The 20,480-nt window shown below is 45.2% G+C and overlaps 1 protein-coding gene across 1 annotated transcript; it reads left to right on the forward strand.

Moving 5' to 3' along the window:
- The first annotated feature begins 3,769 nt into the window (after positions 1 to 3,769).
- RGS13 (regulator of G protein signaling 13) lies at positions 3,770 to 18,533 on the forward strand. Its single transcript, XM_045587044.1, has 6 exons — positions 3,770 to 3,824; positions 5,452 to 5,522; positions 7,791 to 7,859; positions 12,028 to 12,089; positions 16,801 to 16,967; positions 18,300 to 18,533. The coding sequence occupies exons 3-6, from the start codon at positions 7,795 to 7,797 to the stop codon at positions 18,531 to 18,533; spliced, it is 528 nt and encodes a 175-aa protein (XP_045443000.1). The 5' UTR covers positions 3,770 to 3,824; positions 5,452 to 5,522; positions 7,791 to 7,794.
- Positions 18,534 to 20,480: the final 1,947 nt, after the last annotated feature.

Genomic DNA, 20,480 nt, shown 5'->3' on the forward strand with positions numbered 1-20,480 from the left:
GGCCAGCTGGGCTGTCATCATGTTTTTAAATAGTGATCTGCAGAAGACATGTGCATCCCTGTGATGGTAATAATAATAATAATGAGGCAGGAAATACGGCACAGGTGTCTGTTCACCCTCTTCTACAGCAGGAAGGTCACAAAGCCTGCAGGAGGTGGTGGGCTCGCATAAAGAACAGGGCAGTGAACTGTTTAGGGCACATGTGTCAAACACAAGGCCCGCGGGCCAAATCTGTCCCTCCAGGCCTTGCAATGTGGCCCGCACCGCGCTGTCATCACTGCACTCCGCTGCGTTTCCATCACAATGACAGTTTATGACTGTTCAGTAAACCATTCGGCCCGTGATTTAGGCTGGATTTTAGATTTTGGCCCCTTCTCTGATTGAGTTCAACACCCCTAGTTTAGGGGGTTAAGAAACCAGGCTGGCCTCAGCTCTGCAACCACACACCGGTGGGCCCTGCTGGAGGCATTCCTCCCTCCAAGAAGCAGACAGTGGTGCTTCCCATCTGTGACAGCAAGGGGGTTATGAAGTTCCAGTGTCTTGCTGTTTCAATGCATTTGGTTTTATTTTAAAAAATGCACATATGAATATGTCACATTATCTCATGTGAAAGAAACTATGGATTGTGGTAGGCAAGGCGTGTCTTGAAAGACCTCACTGTCAGACACCTCAAATTACTAGGGAAAAAAATAGGACATATGCCTTCCACCTACCCACCCCATTTCATTGCATAGTTAACTTTGCAAAGAGTAAGGAAAGTCGCCAAGGAACAAAAGGAGGGAAGACCACATCTGAGTGGTGAACTAGCATGGAACGTACAGCTGAGCTCAGCGTTCGCTAACCCCCGCCATGCAGAGAGGCCTGGCTCTCGGGAGCCCGTGGAGAGCCAGCAAACGAGATCTCAGGCTGAGCAGGCAGGAAGCTGAGCCAAGGGCCCTCCATGTGCTCCGTCTTCAGTGACATAATGAATGGGTAAAACTAGCTCCCTGCAAAAAAAACGGATGGCAAGCGTGTTTGATGCAGCACCATGCCAGGTGCATGCCCTCCGAGGGTTATAATTCACACGCACTCTACCTGTGTGGTCCAGGAACCTGCCGGGCTGAGAAAATAACAAAGCAACCCCGGGCTGGACATGCCTGGGCGGCCTCCATCAAAGAGAGCAGGTACCTGCAGCCCCGCTCGCACAGGGTCACGCAGACACACACCGCGCGCGTGTGCAGAAAGCTAATAGACACGGCTCCAAATTAAGCAACCTCGAGCTGTTTCCTTTTTTCCAGGAAGAGAACATTGCTTTCAGAGCTGTTAACGCGGCCTTGGATACCCTGCGGGGGGAAGTGAAAGGCTGGCTGACCTGGAATCTCCTTGGGAGGGACAGACTGGATAAGGCCAGTAAATAGCTCGGGAGAAAATGGAAAGCAAGGAGGACCGCTCCCCCTTTTCTGTTACACACTGGAGGTCAGGCACCTGAGAGCACGCCGATGTCCCTGAAAGGCCCAGAGGATGGACTGAGAGCAGCCACCGAGGAGAAGCCGTCATGACGGGCCGTCAGCGACGGGAATGGATGCACGGGCAGAGCTGTAGTTTGCAATAAGGCATCTTGAGAGTAGTAAGCCATTTGAATAAGCACAGACCACACCGGTATCTGATTTTAATTGCTATTTAAGTGCACTCGGTGCTGGCACCGGTGTCAGGTGTGTCCTCGTGAATGTTGTCACTGAGTCTGTCTCACCCAAGGCAGAGGCCAAGGTCAGCCTGTTTGTAGGGGGCAGCGAGCCAGAGAGGACAAGACCCCTAGCCTCAGCCTGAGGTGTGGGCATGGGGGCTGTGAAGACTCCCAGAGATTGCCCTGTGGAGAAGGCGACGCAGGCGGCAGGGACCTGGGGGAGAGACTACGGGTGCAGAGTCAGGCTCATTATTCCACTCATGTGAAGATGCTCATTTTGAATTTCAGAAACATAGAGTTAGGCACCCTTTCATTTTGCACAGTGCAACGTGCGATCCTGTGGACTTAGTGTGGCTGAGGAATGAGCGGACTGAAAGTACTCAGGAGACCCGGCCAGTGTGGCTCAGTGGTTGAGCATTGACCTATGAACCAGGAGGTCACGGTTCGATTCCCGGTCAGGGCACATGCCCGGTTGCGGGCTCCATCCCCAGTGTGGGGCCTGCAGGAGGCAGCCGATCCATGATTCTCTCTCATCATGGATGTTTCTATCTCCATTTTCCTTGCCCTTCCTCTCTGGAATCAATAAAAATATATTTTGAAAAAGATAAAAGAAAGTACTCAGGAGTAAGCAGATCCCAGGAAGGGCCCAAACTCAGGAAGGCCCTCTGAGCAGGCAACATGGGCGCCCGATGACCCTGTGACCTGCCCAGGCCAGTATCTGCGAGGCAGTGCAACCCTCTGTGCGCTGAGGATTACATTGCTCTCACCCCATGAACTGCACTCAGCCTGCCCTTGTCCAGAGACACTGAAACACTCAGATACCGGCCCCACCATCTGCACCTGATTCTGGGACTTCCCCGGAACCCCGTGCCTACCCTTCCCTTACTCTGCCCTCCGCTGTGGCTTTCTTGTTTCTCAGCCCACGTGGGTCCCCAGTGTTCACTCCAGAGAAAGACTCCATGTTTTATTCTGCTAATCGAGCTCAGAAACGGGCATTCTTCTCTTTAACTTTCCTTAAAGTATGTTTTTATTGATTACAGAGAGAAGGGGCGAGAAATATAAACATCCATTATGAGCCGAAACCGGTTTGGCTCAGTGGTAGAGCGTCGACCTGCGGACTGAAAGGTCCCAGGTTCGATTCCGGTCAAGGGCATGTACCTTGGTTGCGGGCACATCCCCAGTAGGGGGTGTGCAGAAGGCAGCTGATCTACGTTTCTCCCTCATCGATGTTTCTGACTCTCTATCCCTCGCCCTTCCTCTCTGTAAAAAATAAATAAAATATTTAAAAAAAAACAAAACACTCCATCAATTACACTCTCATCTTCTTTCCCACTGATTTATTCTAGCATTTCACCACACACACACACACACACACACACACACACAGAGGCACGGCTGGATCAGATATAGGACAAGAACACTAACAATCTCATCATACTTTGCATTCATTAGTCCCGGTCTGGAACACTGTGTTCAGTGCAGGCTTTTAACAGATAACATTAAGAAATTGGAGAATAACAGAGAGCTCAGGGACGGCCCCTGGAGGACCTGCCGAGGCAACGAGAAAGGCTGGACTAGGACAGAGGCCTCCTTACTTAGTAGATCTTTCCACTGCTCGGGGTCCTTAGTAATCTGTAGTACACAGGCAGGCTGCGTTGGACACTTCTTAATCATTTGACAGCAAATGTGCACTGGTAGCAGCCTACTGATGGGCAGTCAGTTCCCTGGGTGCTTTAAAAGGGAGGTTTTCCTGTAAGCTATACATTTTCCACAATGGAAAAAAAAAAAAAAAAAGAAAGAAAGAAAATGAACTGTTTTGGAGGAAAGGTTTGACTAGTGCACTGAAGATTTCCAGTCACGTGACCAGTCAGATGGGCTGATGCTGTGAGATAAGGCCTCTCTATCAGCCACGCACTGGGGGGCCCCCGGACTGCTTTCCATATGCAGCCCAGCCCCTCTTTGCATAGAGGCGTCTATAAGCGGGGGGGACGGTCCTGCAAAGCCCAGAGGGCCCCCAAAGGGAGCAGAGGCAGCAGAGCTCTTGCATGCTGGGAAAGCTAAAATGCCGGCTGTGTCGTGGCATTGCAGAGCCCGACCTCAAAAGGATCCTGCAACGAGGAAATAGGCGTTAGCATGGCGGACTGCTCTGCAGGGCATCCTTGTAAGTATGAGGTTCTCTCACGTAGTTGACGGATACAACGCTATTAGTTTGGTAGCGATGGCGAGTGGATTTTTTTTTTACTTCCACGGCAGGGCTGTGAGAAATGTCAGCAGGCTTCGTCCAAGGAAAACAGACTAGTGAACACGTATGTTGTCCTGGCCTAGGCTTTCTATAGCTAAAACAAAACAAATAATAATTTTAAAACAAAACTTACGGTCACACATGTGCAAATGAAGCTTCTAAATCGGGCAGTAAAGGAATGTTCCAGTTCTAGAGGAGGGTAGGTGTGGTCTTTCATTTTATGGGGGTGTTGTGTGTGTGTGTGTGTGTGTGTGTGTGTGTGTGTCTGTGTGTAGGATTCGATAAAGTCATCCAGTCAGATATTTCAGACTTGTTTTGAAAATCATACCTTTACCAAATTATAATAGTTCCATCATTTAATCAGCGGTATGGATCGCAGGTAGAAAGGCTTATAGGAAGCATTGTTGATCTCGATTTTACAGAATTTCTTCATTCCTTAGTGTTGTGCCTAAGCACAACTACACCCAAATTACTTGCTTTTTAAAGGCAAGAATTTTGTGTGCCTTGGCAAACAAAACCCAACATATTGTAAATGTAAATTGCTGGGGGAGATAAGAGTTCAATCGATGGACTTATATGCATGCACATAGTAAGCAAAACCAATGGACGCAAAATACTGGGGGGTGAGGAATGGATGGGGGAGCAATGGTAAGATATGTACATGTATAATACCTTAATTAAAAAAATGGGGGGAAAAGAATCAACCAATGAATGCATATATAAGTGGAACAACAAATTGATGTATGTTTTTTCTCTTTCTCAAATCAATTTTAAAATGTTTTTAATTAAAAAACTCTTTAAGCATTAAAAAAATGTAAATTGCTCTAGGTTTTTCTAAATTTTATGTGGCACGCTACATCATAATATAAATACAGATACTGCAGAAAGGATTAATCGATTGCCTATTAGTATGAGGAAAAAATTCAATGTGTGGAAAGGCTCAATGTAAGAAAATTCACTTATATTTTCATATTGCTTTGAGAAAGATTCCATTTAAATACCAGGGGGGAAACTTGAATCTGTTCCTGGCATGATACATATCCAACTCAATTCATCATTTATGCATTTATCCCACTCTAATAATTAAATTCTATAGATGACATGTATACTTTCTTTAAAATAATCAGGAGGAAACACCGAGAAAAAAAAATCATTATGGAGACCTAAACAGGTTCTAAACACACTTACATTCTAAAAATGCACACTAGTTTTACCAAGAGAATGTTAAAAAATAAAAATATAGGCAAATTAACGTATGATGTTAACCTTCAATAAACAAAAAATATTTTAAGAAATGGAACATAGATACTGAAAGTATAGGAATTTTTATAATAACTACCCATAAAATAAATTTCTAGATAAGGAGTTAACAAATCACCAATAGGGATAAACATCCAGTACTTAACAAAGTGAATAAACTATTGACTTTTTACTAAAAATGTAAGGCGGGGGTATTTATAGAAATCTTCGTCAAAAATGCCTTCTCCAGGAAGCACACAATAACCTTTTCTGCTTTTGTTTGGTTTTGTCACTATCTTATTTTTAGGTCCATGCAAGTTTCCCACAAATCATACCACCACCGTGAGAGAAAAATGATTATTGTTGACTCAAAGCTCGGTGAGTTCATCCGTTTTAAACCAGTTCTATATCCTATCAGCTCAACCTTCCTTTCACAAGGAACTCTCTCTTTGTGCCAAAAATAGAACCCTTAGTCCAATGGAGTATTTGAGGCTAATTGATACTTTTACTAATAAATGACCATGTATGCTTGAATTCCAAGGGTATAATTCAACTGAAGATGGTTTTAAGTGGATTTGATAAACCAAACAAATGTGAGTTTATCAATGGAATATGTTAATCAAATCCTAACCCTAAAGGACATCATTATAGAGGGGACACCTCACGTGATTGCTCGCAAGGGGACGCTCTGGCCGGGCTGGCCTCTCACCCCTTGGCCCAGGTCCTTCTGACCATGCAAGCCCTTCTGGTAGTTCCTCCCTTCAGGAGGACTCACGCACCTCAATGTGCCTAAATCCCTAAAGCTCGAACTCCCGCCACTAACATAGTCCGTGGACAACAGGAATGTAGGACCAGGGTGATGGAGGAAAGGGCCAATGAGCAGGGCGGGGAGGAGGCTGACACACGGAAGGAGGAGTAAGCTCCATCGGGGTCTCAGCAGAAATTTAAAAAGAGGAAGAAATGCAGTCTGACAATGTGTGTTTCCTGTGCATGCACTCACACACACACACATACACACACACACACGCACAGACACACGTGCACACAAAAAGCTTAGGAACGATTTCCTGAGTGACAGGGAGTGCCGGAAGCTGACTGAACATCAGATTAGCGGGAACAGACAGTTACTGCATGTGCTTTTCTAATCTTTACAGTTCCACTTTAGGGAAAGGGAAAGGGAAAATGGGGAAGTGTGTATTGCTATGCCCACGGTTGCACAGCTAAGCGCCTGAACTCAGGCATCTGTCTGCTTGGCGCCAGGGCCCAGAGTTATCTTAATATACTGTCACTTCTCGGGAGCTGTGGGGACCCTAAATTCTGGTGCATTTGGAAATTACTCTGTTATTGCTAATCCTCACCTGAGGATATTTTTCCATTGATTTTTTTTTTTGGTGGGGGGGAGGGAGAAGGAAGGGGAGGGGAAGAAGTGGGGAAGGAGAAGGGAAAGTAGGAATGAGAGAGGGAGGGGGAGGGAGAACATCAATGTAAGTGAGACACATCAATTGGCTATCTCCCCCATATACCCGACTGGGGCTAGGAATGAGCCCGCCACGGAGGTATGTGCCCTTGGCTGGAAATGAACACACAGCCCTTCAGTCCACAGGCCGGGGCTCTATCCACTGAGCCGAACCGGCCAGGTTGAAATGGCTTGACCTTTGCTGTGCTTCTGACCCAAGTGGGCGTCGAATACTAAGACTCTCCTGCCTTTGCTAAACAATTCCGTTAGAGCCATAAAAGATACCATGGTAACTTGTAAACAGACATGGATTCCAGGTTCAGAGATCACTGATGTACACACAGCAGCAGCAGCAGGTTGGTATGGAGACAAGGAGGCATAAGACCGATGGTCACAAAGGCCCAGTAGAGGACAGGGATGATGGTTCTACTGACAGGAAAGGCTTTGGAAGAGGAAGCTCTTGGCAACCCTCCTGCTTAGAAGACAAGCAGCGAGGTGTTGGGAAAATCGGCCTCTTGGAGGTGATCACAGACATGAGGAATCTTTTATATAGATAACTAGTGGCCTGTTGCAGGAAGATTCCTGCCATAGGGCTTTCTGCTTCGGTCACTGTCCCATCTGCTTTCCCCTCTTCTCCCCTGGCCCCCTCTGCTTTCCTCCCTTCTCTGCTGCCCTGCTTGTTTTCCTCCCTTCTTCTGCAGACTTGGCTTCTTTCTATGCTGTCTTGATATGCAAATTAACCACCATTTTGGTGGGGTTAATTTGCATACTCACCCTAATTGGCTGGTGGGCATGGTTTGTGTAGCGGCGTGATGGTTAATTTGCATATTCCTCTATTATTAGGTTAGATGATGATGATGATGATGATGATGATGATTATTGATTTTAGAGAAGGGAAAAGGAGAGCTAGAAGCATCATTGATTGGCTGCCTCCTGCACACCCCACACTGGGGATCGAGCCCTTTGACGGACAGGCGGGCCAGCTGAGGCCTGAAGTCACAACTTGAAACGCCCGCATTCCCCTAAAATGGTTAGGAGTCCTTCTGTTCTCCTGTCATCCTCCCCCGACCAGTGACTGTAGCCCAGTAACTTCAAACGTGATTACTCTGTGTGCTCTTTAGAAATGCACTCTTAACCTATAATTATTTTAAATGACTAAATTATACTCCGTGGATGGTGTTTTTCTCCAGAAAAATGAGCAGGCGGACCTGCTGGGTGTGTACGATGTGCAGAGATGCATCGAAGAGGCTCCCTTCAGAGTAAGTAAGCCACTGCGTTGGAAGGCCATGCTAAAGCATTTCCCCGGGGGTCCGTGACTTCAGCTGCTCTCTTAACTCAATTTGTTCAGAAAGCAAAACCTGCGTTCATGCATGAGTGATTCCCCCAGAGGACCGAGCATCTATTACACAGGGTTCCGTTTTCGTTATTCATGGTTCATAACTTGAGAATTCGGCAAGTCCGATGTTTTTAGGGAGTCTATTGTGAGTAAATTCTTAGATTTTTTTTTGTTTGTTTCATAATATCTGAAAATGATATTATTTGATCCAAAATGTTCCTGGCTCAAATCCTCCACCTGCAGAGTTCTGAAAATCTTTTTTAAAAAATATATTTTATTGATTTTTTTTTTTTTTACAGAGAGGAAGGGAGAGGGATAGAGAGTTAAAAACATAGATGAGTCATCGATCAGCTGTCTCCTGCACACCCCCTACTGGGGATGTGCCCAAAACCAAGGTACATGCCCGTGACGGGAATCGAACCCGGGACTCTTCAGTCCACAGGCCAACGCTCTATCCACTGAGCCAAACCGGTTTCGGCAAGTTCTGAAAATCTTCATCCCCAGGTGGAAGAGGTGAGACTAGGGGTGAAACCAAATGCTTACCAAGCTCCCAAGTCTGCTTGACATTGGGGTGTGTGTTGGGGGGGAAAAGAGGATTATGACTGTATCAACATGGGAAGTGTAAGGCCTGAGAAAGGTACCAAACCATATGATTGGATCTGCTCAGCTCAGAGAAGGCCTGGGTGGAGGGTCCCTATTTGGCTAACAGTGAGTGCCTAGCCTAGCCCAAAGGGAGACCTCGGTTCTGGCCACAGCTCCTGGCATACATGCTCATGCCTTGAAGCAGCCAAATGCCCCCAAACGTTTGCAAGCTATGGTGTGTGGGTGGAGGAAGCAGGAAGACGCCAAGCTCAGCGAGTTACAAGACCAGGTGTGGCTGCTGCAGTGACAGGCACGGTCAGCCTATCTGTCCAGGTGGCGGGAGGGACACAAAAGAAGACTTTTCTTTAAAAATCTGAGTAAGTGCCCTCACTGGTTTGGCTCTGTGGTCAGAGCACTGACCCCTAGACTCAAGGGCCACAGGTTCAATTCCGGTCAAGGTCACATACCTCAGTTGTAGGCTGCCTTCCTGGCCCTGGTCAGAGCCCCAGTGAGAGGCAGCAAGTTGATGTGTCTCTCTCACATTGATCTCTCTCTCTCTCTCTCTCTCTCTCTCTCTCTCTCTCTCTCTCTCTCTCTCTCTCTCTCTCTCTCTCCCCCCCCCCCCCTTCTTTCCACCCTCTCTAAAAATCAATGGAAATAAATATCCTTGGGTGAGGATTAAAAAATCAGGGTGGGTGGAAGGGGCAAAGTTGTTTAGGACAGTTCTGATGTGGAGACCCAGATGGCCGCGGGACCATGTAAAACTTGTGACATACTAAGAAAAACTTACAAGCAAAAAATCAGTTTAAACCAGTGGTCGGGCCGTGGTTTGCTGCTCTGCTGACTAATGAGTTTGCCGACCACTGCTAGACTAAATGTTACCGTGTAGTTGGAAGCTGTGAGGATTAGGCAGTTGTGGCATATTGTGTGCAAAGAGGTAAAGGGTAGCATAGGACAGTGGTCGGCAAACCCATTAGTCAACGGAGCGGCAAACCTCGGCTCGCGAGCCGCAGTTTGCCGACCACTGGTTTAAACCAAAAAGAGATGCCATTTCACAATTTTATCCACAGCAATTATAGTCTATCTCCATAAATCTCGGGAATCTGAGAGGCCAAAGGCTTCTTCTGTCCAACTATCGGCAACACCAAACTTTAAGCTAAGCCATGGCAGTAATGGCAGGTGAGCCACTGGGGGAGACTTTATTGTCCCCCCAATGCTGGGAACAGGCAGAATGGGGAGGAGGGAACGCTCCCAGCCTAGCACTTTCCTATTTCACCGGGTTCACAGGGTTGTTTTAGGCAACTGCTTCTCTCAAATTCTAATAAGAGAAAAAGAACAATGAGTCAGACGCATTTCATGGAAATGCGGCTTTTAAAGCAATCTTCACAGCAGTACACTGCTAAGCCTCTGTGCTGATGCAAACAGCCCATCTAATACCGGCCAGAGGCACCCAAAATTTTAGAAAACAAAACACAGTTGACCTTTTTTTTTTTTAAGGACTCCCAATTGCTTTCCATGTTCTGGGTTATTTTCTAACCTCTTTAGCTAATCTTCCTTCATGGTGTCAGGTACCTGCTAAAGCCACTGGCTGTTCCATCGATACTAATTGCGGGGCTAACTGGGCCAGAATTAGTCCGGGGACAGTGGAAGCTGGTACCCACAGCTGTCTTTTAGGATAGGCAGCTACTAAAAGCGGGGACCTGAAGAACGGGTCAGAAGCTGTATGGCGATGAGCACGCTGAGTATTTTAACAGAGAAAGTAAGGTGACTGATAGGGAAGCATTGCCAAGTCACCTCAAAAGCCCACCCACCAAGACGAACAGAAATAAAGCCTTCGAGGCAGCATCGTTCACAGACACTTCCTAAATGACAAATGTTTTTCTTTTAAATACTGTTTAAAAAATGTAAGTTGACATGTTATTTGCAGCAATAAAATTAAACACCTCGGCAAACTAATCGCAAATAATAGACGATATGTCTATACATGAGATAACTTTGTTATGTGAATGCAATCAAGTAGGGTACGTGTGATACGCTAAGATTCTATTAGGTGAGCAGGCAAACACGTTGCTGCATACAGCGCCTAACCCTTTACAAGCACTTGGGCCATTTGTACCGAGACCCTAAAAAAGGTGCCTCTTTTGGCCCACCGGATCCCACTTCTGCTAACATCCTAAGGAGTCACTCTAACTGTGAGGACGTGGCAAGCCTTAGGCACAGCTGGGCCACATTGGGTTTTAGGGGTGAAAATAAGAAATAATCAAACTATTCACTGGGAATTATGTAAACTATGAAATGCCCCTTATAGAATACTCCTTAATCATGATAAATTATAGGGAATATAAAAGATTGTAAATTACAACATTATAAACTGTTATTAAGATGACTGTGAAGACATTTAAAAAGGTCATTATAAATACACACACACACACACACAAACACACACACACACACACACACACACACACACAAACATATATATATATATATATATATATATATATATATATATAATAAAAGGGAAATATGCTAATTAGACTAGACATCATTTCAGACATCCTTCCAGACAGATTCCAGGTCCCGGGTGCCAGAGGGAAGCCAGTGCTGGCAGCCAGAGGAAGAAAGGCCTACTCTTGCACAAATTTCATGAATCAGGCCTCCCTCTAATGTATATCTATATCTATATCTATATCTATATCTATATCTATATCTATATCTATATCTATATCTATATCTATATCTCTATCTCTATCTCTATCTCTATATCTATATCTATATCTATGTATGTATACAAGATGCCCCAAAAAATGTATACAGGCTTTTTTCTGTTAGCTCAATTGGTGTTTCTTTCTTTTCAGATTTGACCCATTGGAATTAATAATTATTCAAAGTGTGTATAGATTTTTGGAACACTATATATATATATATATATATATATATTATGCGGAAACACACACATACACATAAGGTATACACAAACAACACACAAGCAGAGTATGATTACTTCTTGGTTAAAAACACACACTGAACAAAAAGACTAAAAAGAAATAAATCAAAACATTGACAGTGGTCGTTTGGGAACAGAGATCTTATAGGACTACTAGAGGCCCGATGCACAAAATTCATGCAAAAGCAGGCCTTCCTTCCCCCGGCTGTGGGCACCAGCTTCCCTCTGGCCTCCGGGACCCGGGCTTCCCTTGAAGCCCAGGCTTCATCTGGAAGGTCATCCAGTCTAATTAGCATATTACACTTTCATTATTATAGATAACTCTTCATCCTTTAAAAAATGTGTTTGATCCCATTTTCACCTTTATAATACCTTGATAATTTTTTACAACTTTAAGCGTTTAGGAAGTAAAAATAAAATGGGAAAGATCACAGGAAGGTAAAACTTCCATCCCAAACCTCACACAGACACAGTGTGATTATATTTTGGGTATTACTTTCAAGATGGCATCAACCCTCACGAATATTTTAGTGCAATGAGCACCTCTTGTTTCTTTTCAAAGCCTTACTTCGGAGGAAGTGTCCCAGTGGGCCGAGTCCTTTGAGAAGTTGATGGCGACAAAATGTGAGTATCATGGATAGGTCATCTTTGAATAATTAGCCGATTCCACTCTTAGGGGAAAGGGGGGAATCCTGGATGATGACAGCGGACCCTCTTCTCGCCACCTTCTACGTGGCAGCAGCCGCAGTTAAAAAAAGGAAGCCCTGAAAATAGCCTGTCGTGTCAACCGCCATGATTTCCTTGGGCGATAATTAAAACAAGATTAGTCACTGTGAATATTTATTCCTCACAAGTCTATGTGTAAAATCCCTTGGAAAAGATGCTTAAATAGTAACACTGCCAAACCAACACCGGCTAAAGTTAGAATGATTTTTTTTTAAATTAACAACTTGCTCTGCTTCATGCCTTCGAAAGTAGAAATACACTTGAGTCGTGATGTTCTAAAACGCCTCAGAGCTCATTTCTTAACTGGATCGGCGTCTCGGGGAAGTGAGCCTTATATGGCTCTATGTAAGCCTCAGCATTCAGATGGTATAAATGCAAGATAACAGCAGCGGATATGAGGGCAATAAACTCATGGGCTCAAGGCAAGAAATACGAAGAAGTGCATGCACCCATATGGGCAGTCAGTGCGTTTAGCAACCTCCTAGCAACGTCAACTGTCCATTCTGTGCAGGAATCCTAGGGATTCGGTGTGAAAACTGGTCTCATAAAGAAAAATCTCCACAGTGATTAAACAGAAAGTACCCTGCAAAATTTGCAAGTCTGTAGATGATAAGAGATACTCCAAGCTTCCAAACATCAAAGTTTTTAGGGAAGAACTGTCTTCCGATGAACACAGATATCGTGGTAAGTTTTTAAATGAATCTGAAAAGAACAAAATAATCTGAGCTGTTAGTCATCTCTTCACTAAAAAAAAAAAAAAAAAAAAAAAAAAAAAATCTATGAAGATTTCTAAAGACCATTTCCTGGAATGATGGTGAACCAAAACACCAAATGAGGCCCCAAAATACCATCCCCCCGCTGAGAAGAAAAATGGGGGGAAATCCTATGGGAGTTTCTGATGGCTAAGCCCAGGAGGACTAGGAAAGATACAAAAATACGCCTTTGAAATGACAAGGAGGCCAACCATCCCAGAACACCCAAGGGTTCATTGTACCGGAAATGTCAAGACTGAAAAATGATCCAAATCCAAATCTTTAATGTCAGGAAGAAAGACAGAAAGAAGGCTCCTCCATACACTGATTGGCCAAAATCTTACAAGATGAGAACAGAAGTCGCCTGCTGATATTTGAGCGAAGTGTGTTTAATAGAAACAAAAAGAAGTTTAGTAAAGCTATAAGGCATGCCCTTGGGTGACTCATCCAGCCCTGCCCTGTGTCCGGTAGACCTGCCAGGCCCCGGGACACTGGGGTGAACAAAGCCAAGGTCACTGAGCTCAGGTCCTGTGCTCCCCCTAGAGGTAAGGAGACAGACAACCAAGCAAATGAGTTCAGTAATAAGTTAATTCCAGAAAGTGGCCAGGGCCTTGCACAAAGGAAAGCCAGGCTGCAGGACAAAGAAAGCCAGGCGAGAGGGCAATCCAACTGGAGGAGCGGAGAACTGTCAGGAGGGACAAAATGTGAGCCAAGCGCTGAATGAGGAGAAGCAGCGGGCCACGCTGGGGCCTGGGGCAGAGGCCATGCAGCGAAGAACCCAGATCTGAAAGCCCTGAGCTGTCAGGGAGGAGAATGCCTTGGAATAATGTAGAGGAGTTCACCTGCCTGCTGGAGCCTGGGGCCTTCTAGGCGACGGGAATGGCCTTAGAAGGCATCGATGGTTTCATTTTGGTCCAAATCATCCTGGAGCAGCCTGTACCCTCTCCCCCTTTCTCAGTTACCACAGCCCCTGCCGACAGCCGTGGCCATCCTAGGTCATCACACCGCTGAGTGCTGTCCACGCCAGGGGACTGTATTGCTGGCCTGGGCACCTTCCTCCTTATGGTGGACACTCAGCATCACTGAGAGACCCTGTGGTCCCCTCGTGTGCATCCCGATGTGGAGGCAGAGCCCCCTCCCGGCTCCCTTCCTCTGTGGAGAGATCATGCTGCACAGTGTTGATTGGCAGCTCCCCTCTCATCCCTGCTGTTGCCATGGTTTCCTCCCCCCCGACCCTCCTATTACCCTCAGCCGCACTCAGCTTTGCCCACTTAGCACCTTCGTCTTCGCTCATTTCTCGTGTCCTCTGTCCCTTCGCAGGGAACAAAACAAAACAACAACAGAGACTGGCCATTCAGACACCTCTCTTCTATGAGTACTTTTTTTTTTTTTTTTTATCTCGCTCTCAGAAAGCCAACAAGTAACCATGTGCCAAGTCTAATAATCCTCCAGTCTTTTGTGCTTTTCCTGCATGCTGAATAATTAGGCTCCGCTTCCCTTTTCAAAACCTATGGGAGTCACTGTAAAAGATAGAAGCAGGAGGGACGCGGGGCCAGAATGGCGGGCATTTATCGGCTGGTTGGGTAACTGCTGTGTGTTGGGCAGTGTTGTGGGCTCTGGGCACCAGCCCATAAAGAAAGTGCAGCCCCAGTTCCCAAAAGGGGTGCAGGTCAGGGTGTGCGGTGAGGGTGTGTGGGTGAGAATGTGCAGGTGAGGGTGTGTGGGTGAGGGTGTGAAGGTGAGGGTGTGTGGGTGAGGGTGTGCAGGTGAGGGGGTCCGGGTGAGAATGTGCAGTTGAGGGTGTGTGGGTGAGGGTGTGTGGATGAGAATGTGCAGGTGAGGGTGTACGGGTGAGGTGTGCGGGTGAGAATGTGCAGGTGAGAGTGTGTGGGTGAGGGGGTGCGGGTGAGGTTGTGCAGGTGAGGGTGTGCAGGTGAGGGGGTCCAGGTGAGGGTGTGCAGGTGAGGTGAGGTGATGGGAGAGTGATGGATGTAAGCCAATAAATACAGTAGGCTGCAGTATACAGTGAGACGTTATCAAAGTAAGTGTGTACTAGGTGCTCTGACAGGGACATGGCAGGTTCAGAGAAATTTTCCCAGAAACTGGGATGCCTAAGCTCCTTTAAGTCATCTTAAAGAAATAATTGGAGATGCAAAGGTTTACGAACCAACATGCTCAATGTAGAACAATCTAACTTAAAATGGAGAAGCAATCTACACAGTCAATAACAGGGAGTAAATCAGTGTATCAGAACTTAGCCCTGCAGTGGATTATTATTTTTTGTCTTTTTGTTGTTGCTGTTGTTGCGGTGGACTATTAAGACAAAAAGGGGGGAAAGTGTTTGCTGCATGATATTAAATATTCAAGAGTGAAACAAAATTGCTTTCACAATTTAATACCAATAGTTTGACTTGTGTGTGTATCTGTGTAAATAAATTAATAATAGTTAGGCATGCCGAAACCGGTTTGGCTCCGTGGATAGAGCTTCGGTCTGTGGACTGAAAGGTCCCAGGTTTGATTCCGGTCAAGGGCATGTACATTGGTTGTGGGCACATCCTTGGTACAGGGTGTGCAAGAGGCAGCTGGTCGATGTTTCTCTCTCACTGACGTTTCTAGCTCTCTATCCCTCTCCCTTCCTCTCTGTAGATAATCAGTAAAATATATTAAGAAAGAAGGAAAGAAAGAAAAAAAAAGAAGGAAGGAAGGGAGAGAGGGAGGGAGGGAAGGAGGGAGGGAGGGAGGGAGGGAGGGAAGGAGGGAGGGAGGGAGGAGGGAGGGAGGAAGGAAGGAAGGAAGGAAGGAAGGAAGGAAGGAAGGAAGGAAGGAAGGAAGGAAGGAAGGAAGGAAGGAAAGAGCTCCAGGGCTGGACTTGGAAAAAGCTTTTAACTCTTGTGTGTGTGTCAATAGAAACGCTAGACTGAGCCATTCGTGCCGACTTGAAGAGTTACTCAGATTTCTGGAACACTTTTAATATACTTGTGTTTTGAGCCGCTAACGGGGGTAACGTGTACACACTATGAGGACGGGATTCTGTGGAACATGCTGTCATCAGACCTGAAATATCAGACGGGTTCTTATCCGCGTCAGCTTTCCCCAGGCTGTCATACGGTAACACACGGCATCAGCAGCCCAGTAATTCGCGGGCAGGTTCCGGAATGAACCTCTCTAAACACTCTACCATACAATTAAACTAAACACGGACATAAACACAAATCTGGGTTACAAAATCACTGGTTTCCAAAACCCCTCTCCCGACCCCCGTGCACTCATCCAACTCAAACCACCCCGGTAGCTGGTGAACTCTCATTCCAGGATCTGGTATTTCATTCTTCTCCCACCTCTTTCAAAGCTCATTTCTTTATTTTAGGGTCCTCATTTCCCCCTCCTGATGAAACAGTCAAAATTCCTCGGAGTACAAAAATAGATCAAGTTGCTTTTCTGTTTGTTAACACCAAACTCTTGTTTCTTTCAATACACAGGGGAGGTTGTGGGCTTCCAGCTTCACATGTTAAACCAGAAATGGTTTGCCTGTCCATTCAGCTATTTCTTTACCAGGAGCACCAACTGCTATATCTGAGAGGAAAGGAGAGGGAGAGAGTGACAGAAGCATCAATGATGAGACAGAATCACGGATCGGCTGCCTCCTGCACGCCCCTTACTGGGGATCGAGCCCACAACCCAGGCATGTGCCCTGACTGGGAATCGAACTGTGACCTCGTGGTTCCTAGGTCAACACTCAACCACTGAGCCATACCAACTGGACCAGACTTTATTTTTACATTTCATTGTGTGTGTGTTTTTCAGAGGTGTTAATGGTGTTGACGCAGGAAAATGAGTGATGTCTCCATTACTTTCAGATGGGCCGGTGGTCTATGCGGCGTTCCTGAAACTGGAGCACAGCGATGAGAACATCCAATTCTGGATGGCCTGTGAGACCTACAAGAAGATCGCCTTTCGATGGAGCAGACATTTTCGGGCGAAGAAGCTTTACAAGATCTACATCCAGCCACAGTCCCCCAGAGAGGTACCTAGCCAAGGGTGACCCTGAATGGGCATCAGGGTGTCCGTGTCTGCTGACTGGGCACACAAAGAGGTGCCGGGCTCTTTACCCCAAAGGATGCTGTCAAGTCAGGGTTGTTCACCTCATTTTCCACATAAGAATCCTGAGAGTCAGAGATAGGCACTAACTTGCCCAGTGGCATGCAGAGGGAAAGTGGGGAAATCCGGATTCTAAGTTAGGTCAATGTGGCTCCCAGGCCTCTCCTTATTAAATTATTATTATTTTTTTAATATTTCAAAGGGCTTATCTTTTTTTTAATATATTTTATTGATTTTTCACAGAGAGGAAGGGAGAGGGATAGAGAGCTAGAAACATTGATGAGAGAGATACATCGACCAGCTGCCTCCTGCACACCCCCCCACCGGGGATGTGTCTGCAACCAATGTACATGCCCTTGACCAGAATCGAACCTGGGACCTTTCAGTCCGCAGACCGACGCTCTATCCACTGAGCCAAACCAGTTTCGGCTATTAAATGATTTTAATTCCCTACGAGAGTGATTTACAAAGAACTGGCTTTGCTAGAAGGAACTATGGTTACCATCAATAGACATATTGACATCCCCGGGGGTGCTGGACAAAGTCTGTGCTCCCATAGCCCCTGCTTCCTCCCCTCCCTCCAGCAAAGCCAGCAAATGCTCACATGGATATCACTTCCCATCATGCACCTCTGCCTGAAGACAACAGAGCCATGAGGGAAACAGACAACACTGAGACTCCTCCTGGTGGGGAGACACTGGGGAACGAGAATTCTGATCAAGGGGACCAGCAGGGAGGATGGTAAATGACATTCCTCTCACCCAGGACAGAATTTGTTCCTTAAAACTGTTATCTGGAAAATACTTGGGTTTACTGAAATGACCACTTCTCTATTTCCCCACTTCTCTTCACCTTCTTCCCATTTCGGGGCAGAGTCCATTAAATCAACATGCATGCCTGTTAAGGAAGGCCAAGTTTAAAATAGCACCATCTTCCCTTTCTTCCTCAGGGAAGACCTCCATCCAGTAAACTTCCTTGTTTGTAGACTCTGCCAGCAAACCACTTGTGCCCTCCCAAGTAAGCAATGGTTTCAGCGATTTCCCGGGCCTTGGGCCTCGTGTTATTTTGATCTGGGATGTGGAGGTGGATGTTTACTTTTCAAGAAGCCAAGAGTTTACCTCCTACGTCTTTTGAGATACCAATGAAACTGCAAACAAAATAACCCTAGTCCACTGAAAAGGAGAGGGGGGAATACATCAAACCCTTGCATTGTCTTTCCGCCTTTAATCCCGCCCATTGCTGCAATTTCGCTTTTCAGATTAACATTGACAGTTCGACAAGAGAAACCATAGTCAGGAATATTCAAGAACCCACTCGGGCGTGCTTTGAAGAGGCTCAGAAAATCGTGTACATGCACATGGAGAGAGACTCGTACCCCCGGTTTCTCAAGTCGGAGATGTATCAGAAGCTTCTGAAGACTATTCAGCCCCGTGACAAGGTTTCTCAAGTCGGAGATGTATCAGAAACTTCTGATGAATATTCATCCCAATGACAATTCCTGACAACCACTCAAAAGCTTAAACTGAAGGCGGTCTATTGCAAGGATTGGCTTTGTTCTTCTAACTTACACACACACACACTGAAAAACAGAGTAGGAATAAAGTACAAGGAAAGGAACTATAAATTGAGTTCTAGTTCCCAAAGGGAAACAGATCTCCCAAGGGATGGACTGTAGAACTCTGATCACGTGACTGATACAATTTATGGCACACCCAAGTAGGGCTCCGAAAAAGGATGGTCTTTCTTCACAGCGCCAATGTTATAGCATTTTCACTGTGGTCATCAACCAATGGAAGTTTTCTTATTAAGGGCATTTTGTTGTCATAATATACAGATTAGTCCTTCAAAGGTTGTAGCTGTTTGAGTTGTGTCTCTAGTAGAATGTAACATTTCCATAGAGTGCTCTTAATAATGCTAATTAATAGATAAACTTAGGACCCACAGCACAATCATGTTATGCTATGAGTGATACCAAAACGATGGGTTCTTTCCCTGGCTGGTGTGGCTCAGTTGGTTGGGCATTGTCCTGTGCACCAAAAAGTTGCTGGTTCAATTCCTGGTTAGGGCACATGCTCAGGTTGTGGGCTCAATCCCCAGTAGGGTGAGTACAGGAGGCAGCCAATGAATGTTTCTCTTTCACTTTGATGTTTCTGTTTTTCTCCCCGTCTCTTCCTTTCTCTCTAAAAAGCAATAAAAAGTATTTTTTAAAGATAGATTCTTGAGAAATGTTTTACCTGTAAAATTTTCCTACTATTATGCTCTTAACTGAATTTCTATATTGCATATATCTTCTGTGTGTGAAAAATTCCCGATAATTCAAAGCTGTTAAAAATGTATTAATGTGCCGAAACCGGTTTGGCTCAGTGGATAGAGTGTCGGTCTGCGGACTGAAGGGTCCCAGGTTTGATTCCGGACAAGGGCATGTACCTTGATTGAGGGCACATCCCCAGCAGAGGGTGTGCAGGAGGCAGCTGATCGATGATTCTCTCTCATCGATGTTTCTAACTCTCTGTCCCTCTCTCTTCCTCTCTGTAAAAAATCAATAAAATGTATTTTTTTTTTAAATGTATTAATGTCTTCCTGTAGTTCTGCACTTTTATTAGTGTAAGGGTAGAAAATTTAGTTCCTATACTTCATATATTTTATTCTTCGCAATGTGAATTCATCAAGGGCCTGATAATCAATAAATCCAAATATAAATTTAAAAGTTATAAATGTGGGGTTTTTTCAAAGACAAGTAAGTTTTTCTTCCACTAAAATATTTTTTAATCTGTCCTATAATAGCAGCTTGGAATTTGTCAAAAGATTCCAGAGTAAAGAAAGATTGTCTGTTTCCATACATTCAGCACAAAGCACAGGACAAATACTTCATACAAATGAACAAATAGCTTATGCTATTAACGAATAAAATACCTAGAAAACATAATGAGTCATTTTCCCAAAAATAATTAACTGCAGGAAAATCTGATTCAAGATTTTTAGTTTCACCATGAAATGTGTTTCTTCGGTCACAAATTTGACCGCAGTAGCAAGACTATTATAAAATGCCTAGAAACCCATGCAATAGCACATGAAAAAAAATTAAATGGAACTCTTCTCCTGCAGCAGAGGATTATTCTAACACTGAATAAATACTTGGGGGCTCATTTCTGAGAAAGAGAATTAGCTGCGCAAGAGAAAAAATTTTGTTGAGCTAGTGTTTGAGTTTTGACATATGAACCAGGGCAAAACGGTTTGATTACTAGTCAGGGTACAGTAGGGGCGTGCAGGAGGCAGCTGGTTCAATGATTCTGTCTCATCATTGATGTTCCTATCTCTCTCCCTCTTCCTTCTTCTCTCTGAAATCAATAAAAATATATATTTTTAAAAAAACAAATACTAGTAAATTTGACCAAACACTAATACAACTAATAATGGAATTAGAATGACCAACTTGCTT

This window comes from Pipistrellus kuhlii, unplaced genomic scaffold, assembly GCF_014108245.1.
Source record: "Pipistrellus kuhlii isolate mPipKuh1 unplaced genomic scaffold, mPipKuh1.p scaffold_m20_p_25, whole genome shotgun sequence".
NCBI classification, from domain to species: Eukaryota; Metazoa; Chordata; class Mammalia; order Chiroptera; family Vespertilionidae; genus Pipistrellus; species Pipistrellus kuhlii.